This window comes from Pantherophis guttatus, chromosome 2 (genome assembly GCF_059756535.1).
Source record: "Pantherophis guttatus breed Tessera chromosome 2, ASM5975653v1, whole genome shotgun sequence".
In the NCBI taxonomy this organism is placed as follows: Eukaryota; Metazoa; Chordata; class Lepidosauria; order Squamata; family Colubridae; genus Pantherophis; species Pantherophis guttatus.
The window spans coordinates 98,209,581-98,228,332 of NC_142064.1; the positions used below are offsets into that span (position 1 = coordinate 98,209,581).

An 18,752-nucleotide genomic window follows, 5' to 3' on the forward strand; every position below is an offset into this window, starting at 1 on the left:
TTTAAAACTTAACAATTCTGGGAAAAGGTTTATAATAGAATGGAACATCTTTTGAAAGTCGTAATTTGACTTAATATTAAATTGAACTAAACTATATATCCTTTCAAAAAAAAATTGAATCAGCATTGAGTCTATGAACAGCTGAATGGGTCTGATACGTTTTTAACGGAAAAGCTCAGAAGCACCACTAAATAAATTATGAGAGTATGCCTTGATGCCTAGAATAATCTCATATTTGAAAAGTAAATCTTATGTAGAATTGATGTAGAATTTAATTATAGTTGGAAACCATTCTTGGATTATAGTTTTATACATCCAAACTTTTCATATGCATAGAGTTTATATCTTACTCTGATTTTGTTATTATGGGGCATCAGGTCAGTGTGGCCTTAATGACCACATACTATAGAGAGATTTTATTCAGGATGATCTGTCCCTAAGAGTCTTCAAATGGTGCATCCATCACCATTATAATTGAGTCCATCCATGTTACTTCTGTCCATCTCTTTCCTTCCGTCTTTCCTTAGCCTTAGAGTCTTAACTAGAAGACTAGGTCTTTGCATAATGGATCCAAAGTATGGATATGATCTTTAACCAGTATTGATTAATGTGCTTATTGTTTTGTCAGTTATTAGTACAGTGCTAACCAAACATTTTCAGCTTAAAACTTAATAGGGGATATTTGGATTTTGTTTAGAAAATGGATATGATAAGAAAATTCATGAAATTTCTCTCCCAGAAAGGTCAACTAAAAATTCTCAGTCTTTCTCAGCCTTCAATAAGTGCCCATATTGCTTGAATTCAAACTTATTTGTAACTTTGTTTTCCAGATGAAGGCTTCTCATTCAATCCTTTAAAAATAGAAGTTTTTGTCCAGGCACTATTACACTTAGCATCAAAGTCATTCAGTCACTCTTTCAGTGCTCTGGGAAAGTAAGTATTTATCATTAAGTACATTAATCTGTTAATGCATTCATATTGTTGCCATTTTATTTTTATTTGTTTTGTAATGTTAACAAAAAAAGAGGCCAGAAGCAAATATGATTTTTATTTAATGACTGTTTTAAAAATTAGCTATATTGTCTACTTCTCTTTAAATGTCTATGAAACTTCTCAGTCATCCAGATCATGGTTGTCCAAAAGGTGCTTTTTCAAAAGGCAAGTGGATTTTCTTGATTTTTCCCCCCCTGAAGATGTTTTGCTTTTCATCCAAGAAACTTCTTCAGTTCTGACTGGTTCAGTCAAAACTGAAGACGTTTCTTGAATGAGAAGCAAAACGTCTTCAAGGAAAAACAAAGAAAGTTCATTTGCCTTTTGAAAAAGCACCTTTGGGACTACTTCTCTTTAACTTGCAATTTTAAACAGACAGATTCCTGTATAATCTCTGATCCTTGGGTCCTTCTGCCTAGTTTTGCATTGTCAGGAGTTTCCTCTTAAACTTCAGCATCAACAAAAAGTTCATCGGTCATTTCTCACCTCCTTGTGATCTGCAGCACTACATTATCCCTGTATACATTTAAGTCCCAAGACACAGCCTAACAAGAACGACCAATGGAGATCCAGGGGAAATCCAAACGATTACTGTTGGAGAAGAAAAACCTTTTTGTACATTAGATTTTGCGGTGGTGTAGTGAACGTGGACATTGGCAAAATCAAAAACAACCTCTCTGAAGAAAAAGCCGATGACCGGTCCAATTATACAAGGAGAGAATGTCAGCCCCATGTAAACCAGGCCAAGAAATCAACTCAACCAGAAAACCAAACTACTTTTGTTAAGGTATGTTATAGTAACAGAACCTTGGAAGTCTGATTGTGCTTTACCTCCTCTGCCTCTTAGCCTCCTGTGACTGAGGGAGGTGCCTCAAGACTTGACTGTGTCTAGCTCTCTTTAGGTTAAAGGCAGGGAGGTGGGGAAGACACACTCAGAGGTGCAAGATCCTGTTACTTTAACCCTATAACAAAAGTCGCATTAAACATTATGACTTTGCATTCAAATCTTGACTACCTCAAAGGGCTGGAACAAACCTTTTGTGAGACTTGGGCATTAAGCCAGATTTTTCACCTCATTGCTTTGGAAAAAAATTTCTCTTATCTCTAACTCAGCTACAGTGAGGGAGAGAGAGGGGTTTAATGGTGGTATTGATTTTGCAGACGAGGTGGGTTCCATAAAACTCTTATCCCCCACTAAATACGTAGCTAGTCAAGGTAGCAGGAAGAACTGCTGGGTTACAGAGCTCTTTGTCAACATGTTGATACTGCTCCTTTCTCAGTCTAAAAATCCAGAGTTCGGAATGATCTTGGGAGACTAGACCAGTCTACTTCTCTTTCTCTCACTTTTGCCATTTCAACCCATGTTGCATTATGAGGTTACGAACTGATGAGTTAAGAACTGATCTGTAAGAATGAATGACATGTATTCCTTAACATTCTTGGGTTATTCATTTCTGTTCTAATAAGATTTCGAGAAATCCTCAAAACTCTGGCTGAAAGTGATGAAGGGAAGCTTCATGTTCTCAGAGTTATGTATGAAGTATGGAAAAATCATCCTCAGGTAAAAATATTTATAGTATCCCTTCCTTCCTTCCTTCCTTCCTTCCTTCCCTCCCTCCTTCCTTCCTTCCCTCCCTCCCTCCCTTCCCTCCCTCCCTTTGCAATTTCTGCTTTAGGTAGGAGAAAGGGGTATTCCCTTTTTTAAATTTAAACCTCCTTTGTTGAGTTAGATTTAGTTTATGTTGTTGAACAAGGCCTGACACTTTTTTCTTTATGTTATCTATTGTTTCATAAGATTAAAACCAGAGAAATTGTCTACATCTATCTATATGGCAGTTCTTAATCTCCTCCCAAAGCTAGCTCAGTCATGGACAGTCGTTCTCTGGGCTCAGTCAAGGGAAGAGTGGACAGAAACATTGACAGAAATCTCTGTGCCTTTTAGCAGGAATGGAGGTTGCATTCCAATGTTCCAGAGTGTCCTTTGTGTCCTTGGGAATGGTCTTCCTGCTCATGTGTTGGTAGAGAGATGCAGTCCTGAGCTGATGGTTTCCTCTTCACCTCTTCTCTGCTTTGCCATGAGAAAAAGTTAAAAAAGTAAATTATTTAAAGGTCCTCCATTGTTCAGGTTTCCCCAGAAAATGTGAATGTGATGGAATCCATAATTCTTGATGGGGAGTTATGATAAGTGGCCCTCCTAACATACATAATTATGGTCTGCACAGCTTAGGCGCTGAATCTTATAGAGAGGCTGTGCTTTGAGGGATCCTGTATAGTTCCAGTAAACTGGGATTTTAGTCTGTGATTTTGTATTAAAAGTTGTGCCCAGATGGCAACACACAGGACTGATGAACTGAGCAAAGTTTCTGCATTTGCACAGATGATTGCTGTACTGGTGGATAAGATGATTCGAACACAGATTGTGGATTGTGCTGCAGTGGCAAACTGGATTTTTTCTCCAGAGCTATCTCATGATTTTACAAGGTAAATAAATGTCAAGCCCCTCATAACTTTTTTTTAAAATAATCTTCAGATTATGCTTCGAATTACCTTTCATAGTGAGTGACCTTGATAAGGGGGATTTTGCTTAAATTAAAAATATTTGCTGAAAGTAAATACCCTTACGTATCTTATTGAAATTTTGCAGAACTAGAGAATTATGATTCTGAAATTTCTGTTCAGAGGCAAGATTAGGAGGTGCAAGTTGTACAGTTGTGTTTTATGTTTTGGGCCACTTCGGTTATCTGAGAAAAGCTCAGGTTTACAAGTGTATATCAGCCTTATTGCTGACAACAATCGGAATGTTTTCTCCGAATATCAGAGTTTTCTTTGCTTCTTTTCTTGCTAGATTTTACATTTGGGAGATCTTACATTCTACCATTCGTAAGATGAACAAGCATGTGATGATGATCCAAAAGGAGCTAGAAGAAGCTAAGGAAAGATTAGCCAAGCAACACAAAAGAGTAAGTACCTTTTTTCATGCCGGTATGAAGAAATATGGCTTGAAACGTATTTCATCAGCTACAAGAATGTAAGATTTGCTTTGCTTTGCTGAGCTAGGCAGAGATGGGCAGCAGGACAGAAAATTGGTGATGATCATCATTCTATTGTGTCCATGGCTCAGACATTCTTATTTTTGAATACTTTTCATTGGATAATTTAAATTTTTTGCATCTCCATGCCATGATAAAACCACAATGATAAGAGCCGTGGTGGCGCAGTAGTTAGGATGCAGTACTGCAGGCTACTTCTGCTGACTGTTGTCTGCCTGCAGTTTGGCAGTTCTAGTCTCTCAGCCTTCCACCTTTCCAAGGGTGGTAAAATGAGGACCCAGATTATTGGGGGCAATATGCTGACTCTGTAAACCATTTAGAGAGGGCTGTAAAAGCACTTTCAAGCGGTATATGTCTAAGTGCTACTGCTGTTAACTCCCCCATATAATTGAGTATGATTGATTTATAGTTCTTTAAAGTCCTACCCTTGATTTTTATTTTTATTTTTATTTTTATTTGCTTTCTCTACCTTTGTGCTTACTATTTAAATTTCAATCCTTTCCCTTCAGCGTGATGATGTCAGAAGCAATGAACGGGGAAATTGGCCCCTTGAAGAACAGATTGAACGTTTGCAAGAAAAAGTTGAATCAGCTCAAAGTGAACAAAAAAACCTCTTCCTTGTAATATTTCAGGTAAAAGCAGACATATTGATGGACCCGTGAAAAAAGCAATCTTAAAACGTTAGCATGGCTGCAAAATTCTAAAACAAGTGTTTCAGCTTCATAAGGTTCTAAATTAAAATTCTGTACATTTGAGAGCAAGTTCTTAGAAATAACAGGTAGTCAACCTCAAGTAAGTAATCCTTGACATATAGCAGTTCATTGAATGACCGAAGTTACAATATCACTGGAAAAAGTGATGTGTGACCATTTTTCATACTTAGAACCATTGCAGCATCTCCATGGTCACGTGATCCAAATTTGGATGCTTGGCAACTGGTTCATATTTATGACGGCTGCGGTGTCCTGAGATCATGTGATCACCTTTTGCAACCTTCTGACAAGCAAAGTCAATGGGGAAGGCAGATTTATTTAACAACCATGTTATTAATTTAACTGCAGTGGTTCACTTCAGTGGTGGGTTTCAACCGGTGTTACCACCGGTTCGCTTCGCGCAAGTGCATTGAATTTCAGAACAGCTGAGGCACGGCAATCCACTCTGCCACGCTTATCAGCTGGACTAAAAATGAGCGAATATAGGTAGGTATAGCGCAGGGGTGGGTGGGAGCGCCCAATTGACGGTCAGAGCGAACCGGTTCGCTCTCACCTCACCATCTCCACTACCGGCTTGTCTGAACCGGGAAGAACTGGTAGCAACCCACCACTGGTTCACTTTACAACTGTGGCAAGAAAGGTCATAAAATGGGGCAAAATTCACTTAATAAATTTTGGGCTTAATTGTGGTTGTAAGTCGAGGGCCATCTGTACTGAATCCATGTTTGCTGTCCTTCTGTACTAAACTCTTCCCTACTTAATTCAGAGATGCTTTTAACCCCTACTCAAAAGAAAAGTCATCTTGCCCATGAATCCAAAGCCAATAATTTCACCTTGTTTATTCCTTCCAGCGTTTCATTATGATCCTAACAGAGCATTTAGCACGAACTGAAGCAGGGGGGATTGATGTAATTACACCTTGGTACAAGAACTGTATAGAGAGGCTGCAGCAAATCTTCTTACAGGTAAGTCTTATCTATGTCAGAATGCATGTGGTTATTGAAAGTGAGATTATCTAGAAATCAATCTTCGCACTGTTGATTAACAATTTCTCCATAGCAACTTGATTCAAAAGCCTGAACAGAGTATTGTCATATTGTAATGTTTTGTTCATTATTGGCCCAAATTGAGCTTGGATTTTAGCTGTATTATTTTTGTTGTTTTCTTAGGTAAAGCTGTGTGCATATGTTAAATCATTTGTAGACTTATTTGCTGCACACAGATACAGAGGAGAAGACAATGAATACCTGTCTGAGATGAATGTGTCAAATATATTGTATAATTATGTGTATAGCTGGTTTTATATCATTGACAAGCTGTTACTAATTAAGTCATAGCACTTTCTAGATCAATATTAGTACTTAAGATCAGACTAATTTTTTTTTCTTCATTAGAAATTCAGTCAACACAAAATATATCTGTTATTTGGGACATTTTTATCTTATTTTTCTGATATTGATTTATTTAATCAATTTATATGGCTGCCCACCGCACAGATGTGACTCTATGCAACTAACATATTAAAAAGGATACAAAGAACAGTATACATCAGAATACAAAGAACAAGACATCAGAAACCTATGATAGTAGCCAAGAGCAAACCCAATAGAGGTAGTCTTTGACTTATGACCATTCATTCAGTAACGGTTTGAAATTACATTGATGCTAAAGAAAGGGACTTAAGTCCTGTCCTCAAATTTGTGGCTATTATAGTGTCCCCTCAATCACATGGTAAAAATTGGGACATTTGGCAAGGGCACTGCAACTTCCTCCACCTGCCTATGTTCCCTCCCCAATCCAGCCTCACTGGGTCTCAGTGGGCCTCCTCCCTGCCCTCACGCCTTGCTCCACTTACCTCTTCCAGAGATTGCTTTTCTGAAAGAGTAGCAATAGCACTTAATTTATATACAGCTTCACAGTGCTTTACAGCATTCTCTAAGTCACAGGTGTCAAACTCGCTATGTCACATTGCCATCATGGGACGTTTTTTCCCTTTGTGGAGCTGAGTTGGGCCTGGCCTGCATCCGGCCAGGCCCACTCCAGCTCCGCAAAGCATCCGGCCCGCAGGCCGCCAGTTTGACACCCCTGCTCTAAGTGGTTTACAGAGTCAGCATATTGCCCCCAACAATCTGGGTCCTCATTTTACCAAACTCAGAAGGATGGAAGGCTGAGTCAACTGTCAGTCAGTGAGAATCGAACTGCTGGCAGTCGGCAGAATTAGCCTGCAGTACTGCATTCTAACCACTGCACAATATGTACCCAGCTGATGCTGGGTCTTTCTACAGAGGCACTTCACACAATTCTAGAAGTGGGTTCCCCTCTTGCAATGTCTCGGAAGGATGCTATTTTCCAAAATTATTTAAGTTCTGGGAAACAAAAATAGTATATAGAAGCAGCTCAGGAGACTGTTCCCTGATTCAATGGGAGGGGCTCAGAGGAAGGGAAGGTAAAGCACAATCAGACTTGTAAGATTTATAGTGTATTTTTGTCTAGTTCTAATCTTCATGTGGAATCTGTTTCTTGATGTGGTCCTGATTCAAGGAGCCCTATGTGGTAGACAGGTAAATCCCATTATCGTTTTAAAGAGACAAAGACTGAAATAATCCTGTAACAGAGTTTATTCTTTGCAAAGGGACTTTCTCTCTAAAGTAGAGAAAGACGGAAATAAAACAATTTACACAAGTTTTTATAGTCTTCAGGACATTCAGAATACACGTCAATAAAGTACCTTGGGAATCAGTTCCAGATCTTACATAACATCTTATATAACATATGCAGTACATAATTCCACCCTGGAAATTCCCCAATTCCCAACAGAAATACCCCTCAAAAACATCAATTGCGTACTTCCTTTAATTAATAAGGGCAAGTTAACCCAGGAACGTATTTCCTGCAAAACAAACATCTTCTCAAAAACAGGAATTACACATTTCCTTTCTCATGTTCTTAAATGTCAGCTAAATTATATAATCAGGTTATACAAAGTAAAACAAAACCTTAACATGATTTCAAAATGGCGTAACTCAGGTTATGCTTTTACAGGAATAATTCCTATTTTTCTCACAATCCCCAATTCTCCTCTTCATTATCTTTTATTTCTGTAAACTAAGAATATCCTGTAACAGTATAGAAACTCCTCTCTATACAATAGGTAATTTGGTCAATACCATGTTACCACATAAAAACATTAACTTGGAGGGAACTTGTATCCTTAGACATAGAAAATGTAACCCTTCCTCCAAAATCCAAAACTTCTTGTATGAAGGTATATAATTACCAAATAGCTCAGTGCATTGCTTATATAAAAATTCCATTCTATTTGTAAGGCCAATGTATTGAGGAACTATCTCATATGTACGTTTGCACTTGACACACACCATCTTCAAAAGATGACTTAATACATATCTCAGCTTCCTCAGTGGTGTCTATTAGGGTTAGTGGTGTTTCTATAAAAGAATAACGGTGCTCGAATTCAGTATGGAAACATAGCTGCTACCATGTTATAAGGTAACTAGGCAACACAGCCAAAATCCCCATTCCTATCCACACCTGTAGAATAACAAACATTACCACAAAAAACCCCATTATTCCTAGTGAACTAGCTCCCCCAACATCAATCAATCAAGGAGAACTTACATCCACTGGATATCAAAACATAGATTTACACCAATCAATAATATCTTTCCTCAATACAATCAAAAACACAACAAGAATATATTACCACTCCTAGCCAAATACAAATCTCTTCATAAAACTCTTCTTCCATCCATTGGTCATCAATCATCTAAAGGTTTGTCATCAAAAAGTCAATTTAAGAGGGTTTGCAGGTTCCGTAGCAACTGTCCTTCCATAAGGCAAAGCCACCAATCCCTTGACTCTGGAATAGCATACCCAAATTTGTTCCTTAGTCCTTACAGCCGATTCAGTAGTCAGCAAAACTTGGAACGGTCCTTTCCACACCAGCTGCAACTTCTTCTCAGTAATGGCTTTTATCGGACCCAGTCTCCACTTTTGTATTCATGTGCTTGGAAATCAAGAGGTAGATTCTGTCCTTTTTACCTTAAATGAGAAAAACACTGGGACAGTCCCTGTATATATATTTTTTTCAGAAAAAACATCCTTCAATTCTATCCTAGGCATCTCAACTTTCCCCACATATGGCCATCCAAACATCATTTCATACATAGATATCCCCAGATCTTTCCTAGGACTAGTTCCTATTCTTAATAGAGCTAAAGGCAAACACTTCATTCAAAGTAGTTGAAACTCTAACATTAAATTTTTAAACAATAAATGTAATTGCCAATCAATTCCTAATTGTTCCATAACCTTCATCACCTTGGACAATGAAATGTATACCCCTATCACTATATTTGGGTATTATTCGCTCTAATATGATTTAACAATCTTCTGAGCACCTATCTTTACACAAAGAAAGGCTTCAACCTATCCAGTAAAATAATCCACTATTATTATTACATATATCAATGGTTACACCACCAGCATTTCAATGTAATCTACTTAGATTCATTGAAAAGGCCAAATGGTCAAATCTCTACATATTTTTTTACATACACAATGTATTCATTTCCGTACCATTTGTATAACTATTGTATACACACCCCTAGACACATATATGCATATACATTTAATAAAATCAATAAGTGCTTGCGTTCCCCAATAGGTTCCCTCATACACTCATTCAATCACATTCCACATCACAACTTTAGTAAAAATTCTCACTCCATTTTAGTAATCCATTTCCCATTCACTTACACACCCCTTCATCCACTATTTATATAATATCAAGTTTAGAAGGATCCCCAGCTGCCTTTAAAACAGCTGTGATAAGTTCCACCTATCGCAATTCCTTTTACTAAATATCAACCCCCTTTCAATCCAGATTTTCCCAAAAGTATGTAAGATACCATAAGCATAGTTTAAATCAGCATAAATATTCCCTACCTCATTAATTAATATGTGCAATGCTTACAATAAAGCAAAAACCTCACATATCTGCACTGACCATTCAAACGGTAACTTTCCACCTTCCAATATCTCAATAGTGTCTCCATTCACAACTGCATCTCATCCAGTCTCATCCCATTCTCAATTCATTTATTCATAACCACACAATTTCATTCCACATCTTCCCATCTCTCTCTCCTATTGGTCAAGAGAACCAAACTCTCTTGAGACAATTTTAAAAACCTAGCATTTGTGCACCACCTTTTTAGTTCCCAGTTCACATGCAAACCAACATTCCTTTGGCTATACCATCTTCCACTACTACAGACAAGTGGAAATTTTTCCTTAAACCAGGCAAACATAACACTGGAGCAACACTATATTTTTACTTTCTTCAACTCTTCAACTCTTCAACCTTTCTTCCAAACAACTTAGTTTAAAATTAACTATCAATAAATCAATAGAGTCTCAATAAATACTCAACTCTCCCCACTTCAGAGGAATCACACCACACTTCTATCAAAAATTAGCTAAACTATTTCCACAAGCTTCAAAAAAATGCAAAGCTTAATCTAAATTCACAAGTCTATACAGACAAACTTACAAGTAACTTCCTAGCTAACCAGACCAAAAGTCATCTTTACCTTTTACCAGTAATTCTTCCCTCAAGGAAACATCCTTTACCTAGACAACACTAAGCTAAAATAACATAGTCAACTATTCCCCAGACTATCCAGTATCTAGTATCTAGAAATCTCCTTCTCAGCATTCAAAATCATTCAAAATACACAGACACAAAAACATAAAAGAGGGTAATAAAAAACTTCAAAAAGCAAAAGAAAATCACCTAATAGAGGTACTCCGGGTCTCTACTCCCAAAAACTTTTCAAACTTTCAATGTCACTTCTCTAAAGCAGAACAGGAAATACATCTGCATAGCTGCCAATGCAGTCAGAAACAATGCAGGATCAAATCACCCATTCGCCCCTCCTTTCTCTCAGACAAACTCAACAAAGGAAAAAAAAATGTGTAAAAGGGAAAACAAACCGCACCTTCCCTCCCCCCTTTCTTACTTCTCTTATTCAGAACAAAAAGACGGAGAAAAATATAGAGAAGAAAAATACTACTCCTGTCTCTAATTAACATCGCAAATACCTCTACCTAATCCTACTTCTCCATAGGATCTCTCTCATCTCTCACTTGCTCATTCACACACTTGCTATTACAACATAACAACAACTACAACAACAAACTCTTGCCACTCACTATTTCAATATACAAAAGGAAATTTCTCAGGGGTTCAACGCACAGACATTCACAAATATCAGGATCACTTTACCACCCCCATTTAAGGGCTTACCACATACACTCATATTTATTCTGCAATCAGACCTTTTAGTGTATTCCAACGCACACATGCCTTTTCCCTACCAATACAAATACTTCAGGGAGCTTTACTATCATTCTCATTATTATTATTTTTTCAAGACAATGAGCTCTATTGCCTAAACAACTCTCATTACACACACATACCATTTAACAACATTTGCAAACCTGGAATAAAACCTGGAAAGGTTCCATCCCTTCAGATACCCATTTCAGTTTTATCCTTGACATCTTGTAGCCCATTCCTCAAGCAGTGGAAAACTTCAGGATGCGGTTTTTAATCAAAAACTTGATTTTGGGCCCTAACCACACCTGTCCTCCACAGCTCCAGACTTAAGCCAAGAAGGTCACTTAATTAGCCAGCACACACATATCACCATCTCATCACATTAATCAAAGACAAAATATTCGCATTCAACCTCAGGTAAGAAGAACAATAAACCTTCCTTACTACATTCCTACAGAGTTTTCTGCCTCATCCAAGAACAATAAAGATCTGTATACCAAGCTCACATCCCAGAAGAGACAATGCATCTCTCCCAAGCAGATTAAGACCTACTTCTAGAACAAATATCACATCCAAACGTATAATACACTTTTTGCTTTCCAATCCACCAACACTAGACTTTTTTCCACTGGTGTAATCCTCTCCCAATTCCAGGACACTGTCGCCACATTGCAACCAAAGTTTCACAAAACCTTTTCCTCTTCTACCTAACTCCTTTCCCTCTCCTGTCTGTTGCAACACAGACACCATCATTCATCATTTCTTTCCTTCTTTTTCTCTTCTAGTCTTGGCCTCGTCCCTATTCACATAGACCTTTTAAGCTTCTTTCAACAGAGCAGCAATATCAGTAGTAGCTTCTGTATGTCTGGCCATGATTTCGTCACAAATTTCATTTTCATTAAGGACTCATAAGCCGGCGTTTCAGGAGAAAGACCAGTGTGCTTATTCAAATTGTCCTTAATATTTTCCAGAAACACAGACGGTGTTTCTTCCCACAACTGTTCCACCTCAAAAACTTTTGTTTCTTCCTTGAGGTACAGCTGTCTTAACTCCCTCCATTTGTTCCCGATCAGCTAAATTATCATTATCCCAACCAGGATCAACTAATGGAGACTTAACATCTGCAGCAACGGGGTGAACAGCCCCCACTTGGGTTTTTATCCAAAAAAAACCATAGCTGCCTTTCAAATTTGTGACCTCTCCCCAGGGGAGAACAAATAACCCAATATACACTGTAACTCTGCAAAAGTATACAGATTGGGTCTCAAGAACAAATCCAATGACTCAGACAACTTAATCAGATCCGCTTAGAAAGACGGCATATTTCTTTTATAATCTTCCAGATCAGAAGATGTCAAAGACTCATTCACAAAAGCCGCAATACCATTCAGCATTCCTCTTAAAGGAAACATTCCTTTAGTTTGTGAACATGTAACATGAGGAGAAGTGGATGGATTCTGTTTCACAGTTACTAACAATTCACCCAACTCCTTTTCCAACTGCCTATATTACTGCCCTGCTAAAGTCTCTTCCTTTCGGCTCCCAGCAACAACATCAATTTCACCCACAACTTGGATTATACGAAGGAGTGGGAGGTGGGCATGTAGCATAAGCTAAAGGATCCCAACCTTCCTCTTCTTCTTCCTTCCCATACAAAACTCTAGAACTTCTCGGGGAAGAGGAGTTAAACTACTGAACATGGAACTGAGGTTCAACATATAACAATTGAACTTTCAACTTCTTTTTTCACCAAAGCTTTCTTCAAAGCATTGATCCAATATGGGTCTGACTCCCCAAACTTACTCCACCTATAATTAGGCTGTATCAACACAAACGTCAGCCAAACCTCCTACAATAATTAATCATAGTCACCTTATCTAATACCTTTGTACAAGCTTCCAACCAATCCTCTAACCACTAATGGAGATATGGGGGATGGAGGATATCTCAGTCTCAGCAGCACTTTTCCCTAGTAAAGTCCCCATACTTTCCCCAACCTGTATTACACTAATTATACACACAAATCATACAGGCCACACACACAAACATACACAAATCCAAACCACCAAAAAGAAAACATATACTCACTCCTGGTGCACCGAAGTCTTCAGGAACGTTCCTCTCTGTCCAGGCATTCAGGTCTCTGCCTCAAGGTTCATAGAAAAGCAATTCCGGCTGGAAAGGAAATAACCCCATCTCACTGAAATCAGTGTTATGTGCGCACGCAGGGAAATCCCTTCCAGACAGAATGTTTTCAGTCCCTGTTCGGGCGCCAATTGTGGTAGACAGGTAAATCCCATTATCGTTTTAAAGAGACAAAGACTGAAATAATCCTGTAACAGAGTTTATTCTTTGCAAAGGGACTTTCTCTCTAAAGTAGAGAAAGACGGAAATAAAACAATTTACACAAGTTTTTATAGTCTTCAGGACATTCAGAATACACGTCAATAAAGTACCTTGGGAATCAGTTCCAGATCTTACATAACATCTTATATAACATATGCAGTACATAATTCCACCCTGGAAATTCCCCAATTCCCAACAGAAATACCCCTCAAAAACATCAATTGCGTACTTCCTTTAATTAATAAGGGCAAGTTAACCCAGGAACGTATTTCCTGCAAAACAAACATCTTCTCAAAAACAGGAATTACACATTTCCTTTCTCATGTTCTTAAATGTCAGCTAAATTATATAATCAGGTTATACAAAGTAAAACAAAACCTTAACATGATTTCAAAATGGCGTAACTCAGGTTATGCTTTTACAGGAATAATTCCTATTTTTCTCACACCCTAAGACTCACAGCCAGTTACAGGGTTGAGCTAAATCCTATTTTTCCCCAACCACAGCCTCCAGACTCTCTGATAGAACCACCAGTGGCATCAGTTGGTAGGCCAACAACAGAGGTGTAGATCTGAGTATCATTAGCACCCAGTTTGATACCCCACACTGCACTGTCAGATGACCTCATTCAGCAGCTTCGTATTAAATAGAAATGGGGAGAGTGCCAAATCCTGAGGAAACCTGCAGATAAAATGCTGCAGATTAGATCTCTCTCCCCTGACCGAAACCAACCTTGGAGGAAGGTGAATGATCAAGGCAGAACTGCCTTCCACTTCTAATCCCTGAAGTATCTAGAAGAATCCTGTGATCAAAGGTATCTATGAAGCTGCAGTAGAAGTACTTTCTTAACAAGCTTCCCCAAGAAGAGAAAATTGGAAATAAAATTAAAGTTACGGTACCCAAAACAATCAAATTTAGCAATGGCATCTTGAGGCAACATTACCTTTTTTAATCAGTGGTTCCACCACTTTCTCTTAAGAATAGATTCATCATTGCCAGGATCCAACCACATATCATCTTCTGAGAAACCTTAGCTAACCAGGAGCACACAGGTAGCCTAGCTAACAGTTCCACTTAATCAGCCAAACTTTCTGTCAGTCAAATGCTGGGCCCAACGGTGATTGTTGTCGTCTCTAAAACCTTTATTTACCCAGAATTGGCTTTTATTAGCTATGCTAATGCTCATTTCAGATTCTAAATAACTAAATAAATGCAAGATTCAAGTCTGTCATCTAAAATTAGATGACCATCCCATAACCATTAGACAGTGGTACTGGCATGGTTAAGGAAAGCTCTCTTAGATAAAGTTTTACATGGGATTAAATTAAGACTTTTTGTTTTATTTGTACAGGCTTGTAGCTGGAGATGGATTTCTGGAGTTAAAGTTTATGAATCTTATGATTTCTGTTTCTAATTTCTGTTTACCGTATTTTCCAGCGTATAAGACGACTTTTTAACCCAGGAAAATCATCTCAAAAGTCAGGGGTCGTCTTATACGCCGGGTACCCAAATCTGAGTTGCTGGCGCTGACCGATGACACTTTGGGAGCGCCGGCAACATTGAGGGGAAGCTGTACTCCAAATTAGTTCCAACCTACAAGAGGTGCCAGGCAGTGCCTGGCCCACGAGAAAGGAACGCGTCCCCACTCTACCCCAGAATTCGGGTCACCTTCCTTTCTTTCCCAGCAGTCCACGGTGAAAGTGGCGCCGCGGTCGACCTGGGCCAGCGCCTTGCACACCTGGCTCTGCGTCTCCATTATGAGAAGCTCCATGCGACTTCGCATGTCTCCGCCCCAGTCACGCAGCTCTCGCAATCCGCTCACCGGAGGAGCCATGAAGTGCTCGCACCACCTTGCCAGATCTTCCTCGTCCTCCTTTCCCCATGGCTTTTCCGGTTGTAATTGTTGCTGCTGCTGCCACCGAGGCTGCTCCTTCATCTCCGCCCGCCGCACCAGACCCAGCCCGGCCAGTACCGCTGTGGCTCCCGCAGTCCAAGCGGATCGGCACCCGGGCTCGCAGGCGAAGGGTGGGAGTGCACAGCGCACTTTCCTGGCTTGGCGCCGATCCGGACGGCTGCAGAAGGAACTGGGCACCGGCTGTCATGTCTTTTCTGCTGTGCGGGATTCGGCACCTGGGCTCCCGGAGTTTAAGCCTCCGGGCCGGCCCGTGCTGCTCCAGGATGTTCGCTTCGGGCTCCTTGGAATCGCTGCCGGGCAGTTCTTCCCGTTGGGGCGATGGTGGGTGGCAGCGATCGGCGTCGCTTGGACTGCAGGAGCCACGGCGAACTCCTTCCCCACGAGGTATTGCTCTGCATTTCACCACCTCTTCCAGGCTCGCAGCCACCCACCATCGCCCCAACGGGAAGAACCGCCCGGCAGCGATTCCAAGGAGCCCGAAGCGAACATCCTGGAGCAGCGCGGGCCAGCCCGGAGGCTTAAACCCCGGGAGCCCAGGTGCCGAATCCCGCACAGCAGAAAAGACATGACAGCCGGTGCCCAGTTCCTTCTGCAGCCGTCTGGATTGGCGCCAAGCCAGGAAAGTGCGCTGTGCACTCCCACCCTTCGCCTGCGAGCCCGGGTGCCAATCCGCTTGGACTGCGGGAGCCACAGCAGTGCTGGCCGGGCTGGGTCTGGTGCGGCGGGCGGAGATGAAGGAGCAGCCTCGGTGGCAGCAGCAGCAACAATTACAACCAGAAAAGCCATGGGGAAAGGAGGAGCAGCGCTAAGTTACCTTCCGGGGTGGAGGTGTGTGTGTGGAAGAATAGGTGAAGCTAAAACGGCTTTCTCGTTCATCCCGATGTCGGGAGAAGCGGCTTGAGGGGCGCCCAAGCTTTTAAGATTTTAACCTGGGCTAATCGGGCGGGGGAAAGAAGTGCTCTAGTCTGCAAACGAGGCAGGGTCTTGGGTTTAAAGGGGGGGGCAGAGAAACTTTCAAGGCAGTTTTCTCTCAGCCAGAGGTAGAATCTGAACGGGAGAATATGGGCGTCGCTGCATGGATTGCATTATTTCGCTCATTTCTGGAAATATCCCTGCGCCCCTTTTCGCCTCCCGGAATTATGTGGCTCCCACCCACCCCACCCCACAACAGATCTGCGCGAGAGGCCAGAAAACTGTGGGTTTCGTGTGTGTGTATGTAACAAAAGGTGCAGATGTCTTTCCCCCCCGTTTCTTTCCGGCTGCAGCCTTTCTTCTGAATGGGGTCGGGCTGGATACGCCGCGAAAGAGATCGGCTTGGGGGAAAAAAAACCAGTCTGCCGCCTTTACCACTACCTCCCCTCTCCACAAACACACACTTTTTGTTGTTGTTTGTTGCTGATAACATTCCCCCTCTCCCCCCCCAATTCCACGGGTTCAAAGCCGCTGAGAGAGAGAGAGGGAAAGAAAGAAAAAAAGAGTTTTGATTCTGCCGGCTTATCGCGAAGGCATTGGAACAAGCAGCCTAAAACTAGGAGGCGTGTAAAGTCGCGGCTTAACGTTGCCGCAATGAGACTTTGGTGCCTGTTTGTGTGGACGGTGTCCATGCTCGCCGCGTCCTCTGTATCGAGACCTCTTTTAAAGCTCCTTTTTGATAAACCCCCCTTGTGCCTCTTCTCCGGGTTTCTTGGTAACTGGGATCCGCTACACGTGCAAAACGGAGTCCCGAAATGGCTCTCCCGAGGTTGCCTGCTCTCACCATTACTGCAGCCGTCCGGATAGGCGCCAAGCCAGGAAAGTGCGCTGCGCACTCCCACCCTTCACCTGCGAGCCCGGGTGCCGATCCGCTTGGACTGCGGGAGCCACGGCGGTGCTGGCCGGGCTGGATCTGGTGCGGCAGGCGGAGATGAAGGAGCAGCCTCGGCGGCAGCAGCAGCAACAATTACAACCGGAAAAGCCATGGGGAAAGGAGGATGAGGAAGATCTGGCAAGGCGGTGCGAGCACTTCATGGCTCCTCCGGTGAGCGGATTGCGAGAGCTGCGCGACTGGGGCGGAGACATGCGAAGTTGCATGGAGCTTCTCATAATGGAGACGCAGAGCCAGGTGTGCAAGGTGCTGGCCCAGGTCGACCGGGGCGCTGCTTTCACTGTGGACCTCCTTGGAATGCTGGAACCAGCTGGTTGCTGCGCGGAGCTTCCCCCAGGCATCCAGGGAGATATTACCGACGCTCTGACTTCCCCAGACCGGTGGAGCTCGCCATCAGTGGGGGTCAGCTGGGGAAGTCGGAGCGTCGGTAATACCCCCATAGATGCCTGGGAGAAGCTCCGCTCAGCAGCCAGCTGGTTCCAGCATTCAGCAGCATGCAGCCTTGACTAGATTGGCACAGCTTTCTGTCAATGTCATCAGTCAGTGCCAGCAACTCAGATTCATGAAGTGTGCGGATCTCGACAAGGCTGCATGGGTGAAGGAAAAAAACCTGGTACAAAATAGCCCTCTTGCCACTACACGTAGCGTAGCCCATTACCTTTCTCTACAGTACAGCAACAATACATACAGTACAGCAACAGTACATACAGTATAGTATACAAATATAACAGTCAAGACCCCATCATGGCTCCACCAGCAAGAAGAAAGAAATATGAAGCCAGTTTTAAACTTAAAGTTGTAAACTTTGCCATGGAACATAATAACTGTGCTGCTGCAAGACAATATGGAGTAACAGAAAAGATGGTTCGGGACTGGAAAGCAAATGTAAAAGCGTTAAAGAGTATGCCAAGGGGTAAGTGTGCATTAAGAAGAGGCACCCCACATTGGCCAGAACTCGAAAAACATGTAGCAGACATGGTGAATGAGCATCGCCAAAACGGTTATGTAGTGACACGAAATAAAATACGTTTGTTTGCATTTCAGTGGGCCAAATCTAACCCAGATCACAGCAACAGATTTAAGGCCACTGTATCCTGGTGTACTAGATTCTTGGAAAGGCATAAGCATTTGAATTAAAATTACCATATTGAAATCAAATCTGATGTTTTTTAATTTTTATTTGGTGTGCGTTGGAAGAGGGGTAGTCTTATACGGCGAGTATAGCCCAAACCCTATATTTTAACAGGAAAAGTAGGGGGTCGTCTTATACGCCCAGTCATCTTATACGCCGGAAAATACGGTATTTTATACAGTGTTTTTATTGCCTTCATTTTACAGTGCTCTGGAAGTGGTAGGCTGATAGATATTAAGTAAATAATATTTTACAATGAATTAATCTTTTATTTCTGTATAAAAACAGTTAGCATGTTATAAACCTACTGCTTCTTATTTATTTATTTATTTATTTATTTATTTATTTATTTATTTATTTATTTATTTAGTGGTTCGATTT

The 18,752-nt window shown here is 41.2% G+C and overlaps 1 protein-coding gene across 5 annotated transcripts in view; it reads left to right on the top strand.

Annotated features, from left to right (window-relative positions):
* The window catches only part of LOC117661707 (nuclear cap-binding protein subunit 1), a 37,374-nt gene that overhangs the window by 16,281 nt on the left and 2,341 nt on the right, over positions 1-18,752 (top strand). For all 5 annotated transcript variants that reach the window (XM_034410799.3, XM_087886440.1, XM_034410800.3 and 2 more), the window contains 6 exons: positions 831-933; positions 2,458-2,551; positions 3,368-3,471; positions 3,836-3,950; positions 4,550-4,672; positions 5,605-5,718. In XM_034410799.3, the coding sequence (XP_034266690.2) occupies positions 831-933; positions 2,458-2,551; positions 3,368-3,471; positions 3,836-3,950; positions 4,550-4,672; positions 5,605-5,718 (653 nt within the window). The remainder of the gene's footprint in view (positions 1-830; positions 934-2,457; positions 2,552-3,367; positions 3,472-3,835; positions 3,951-4,549; positions 4,673-5,604; positions 5,719-18,752) is intronic.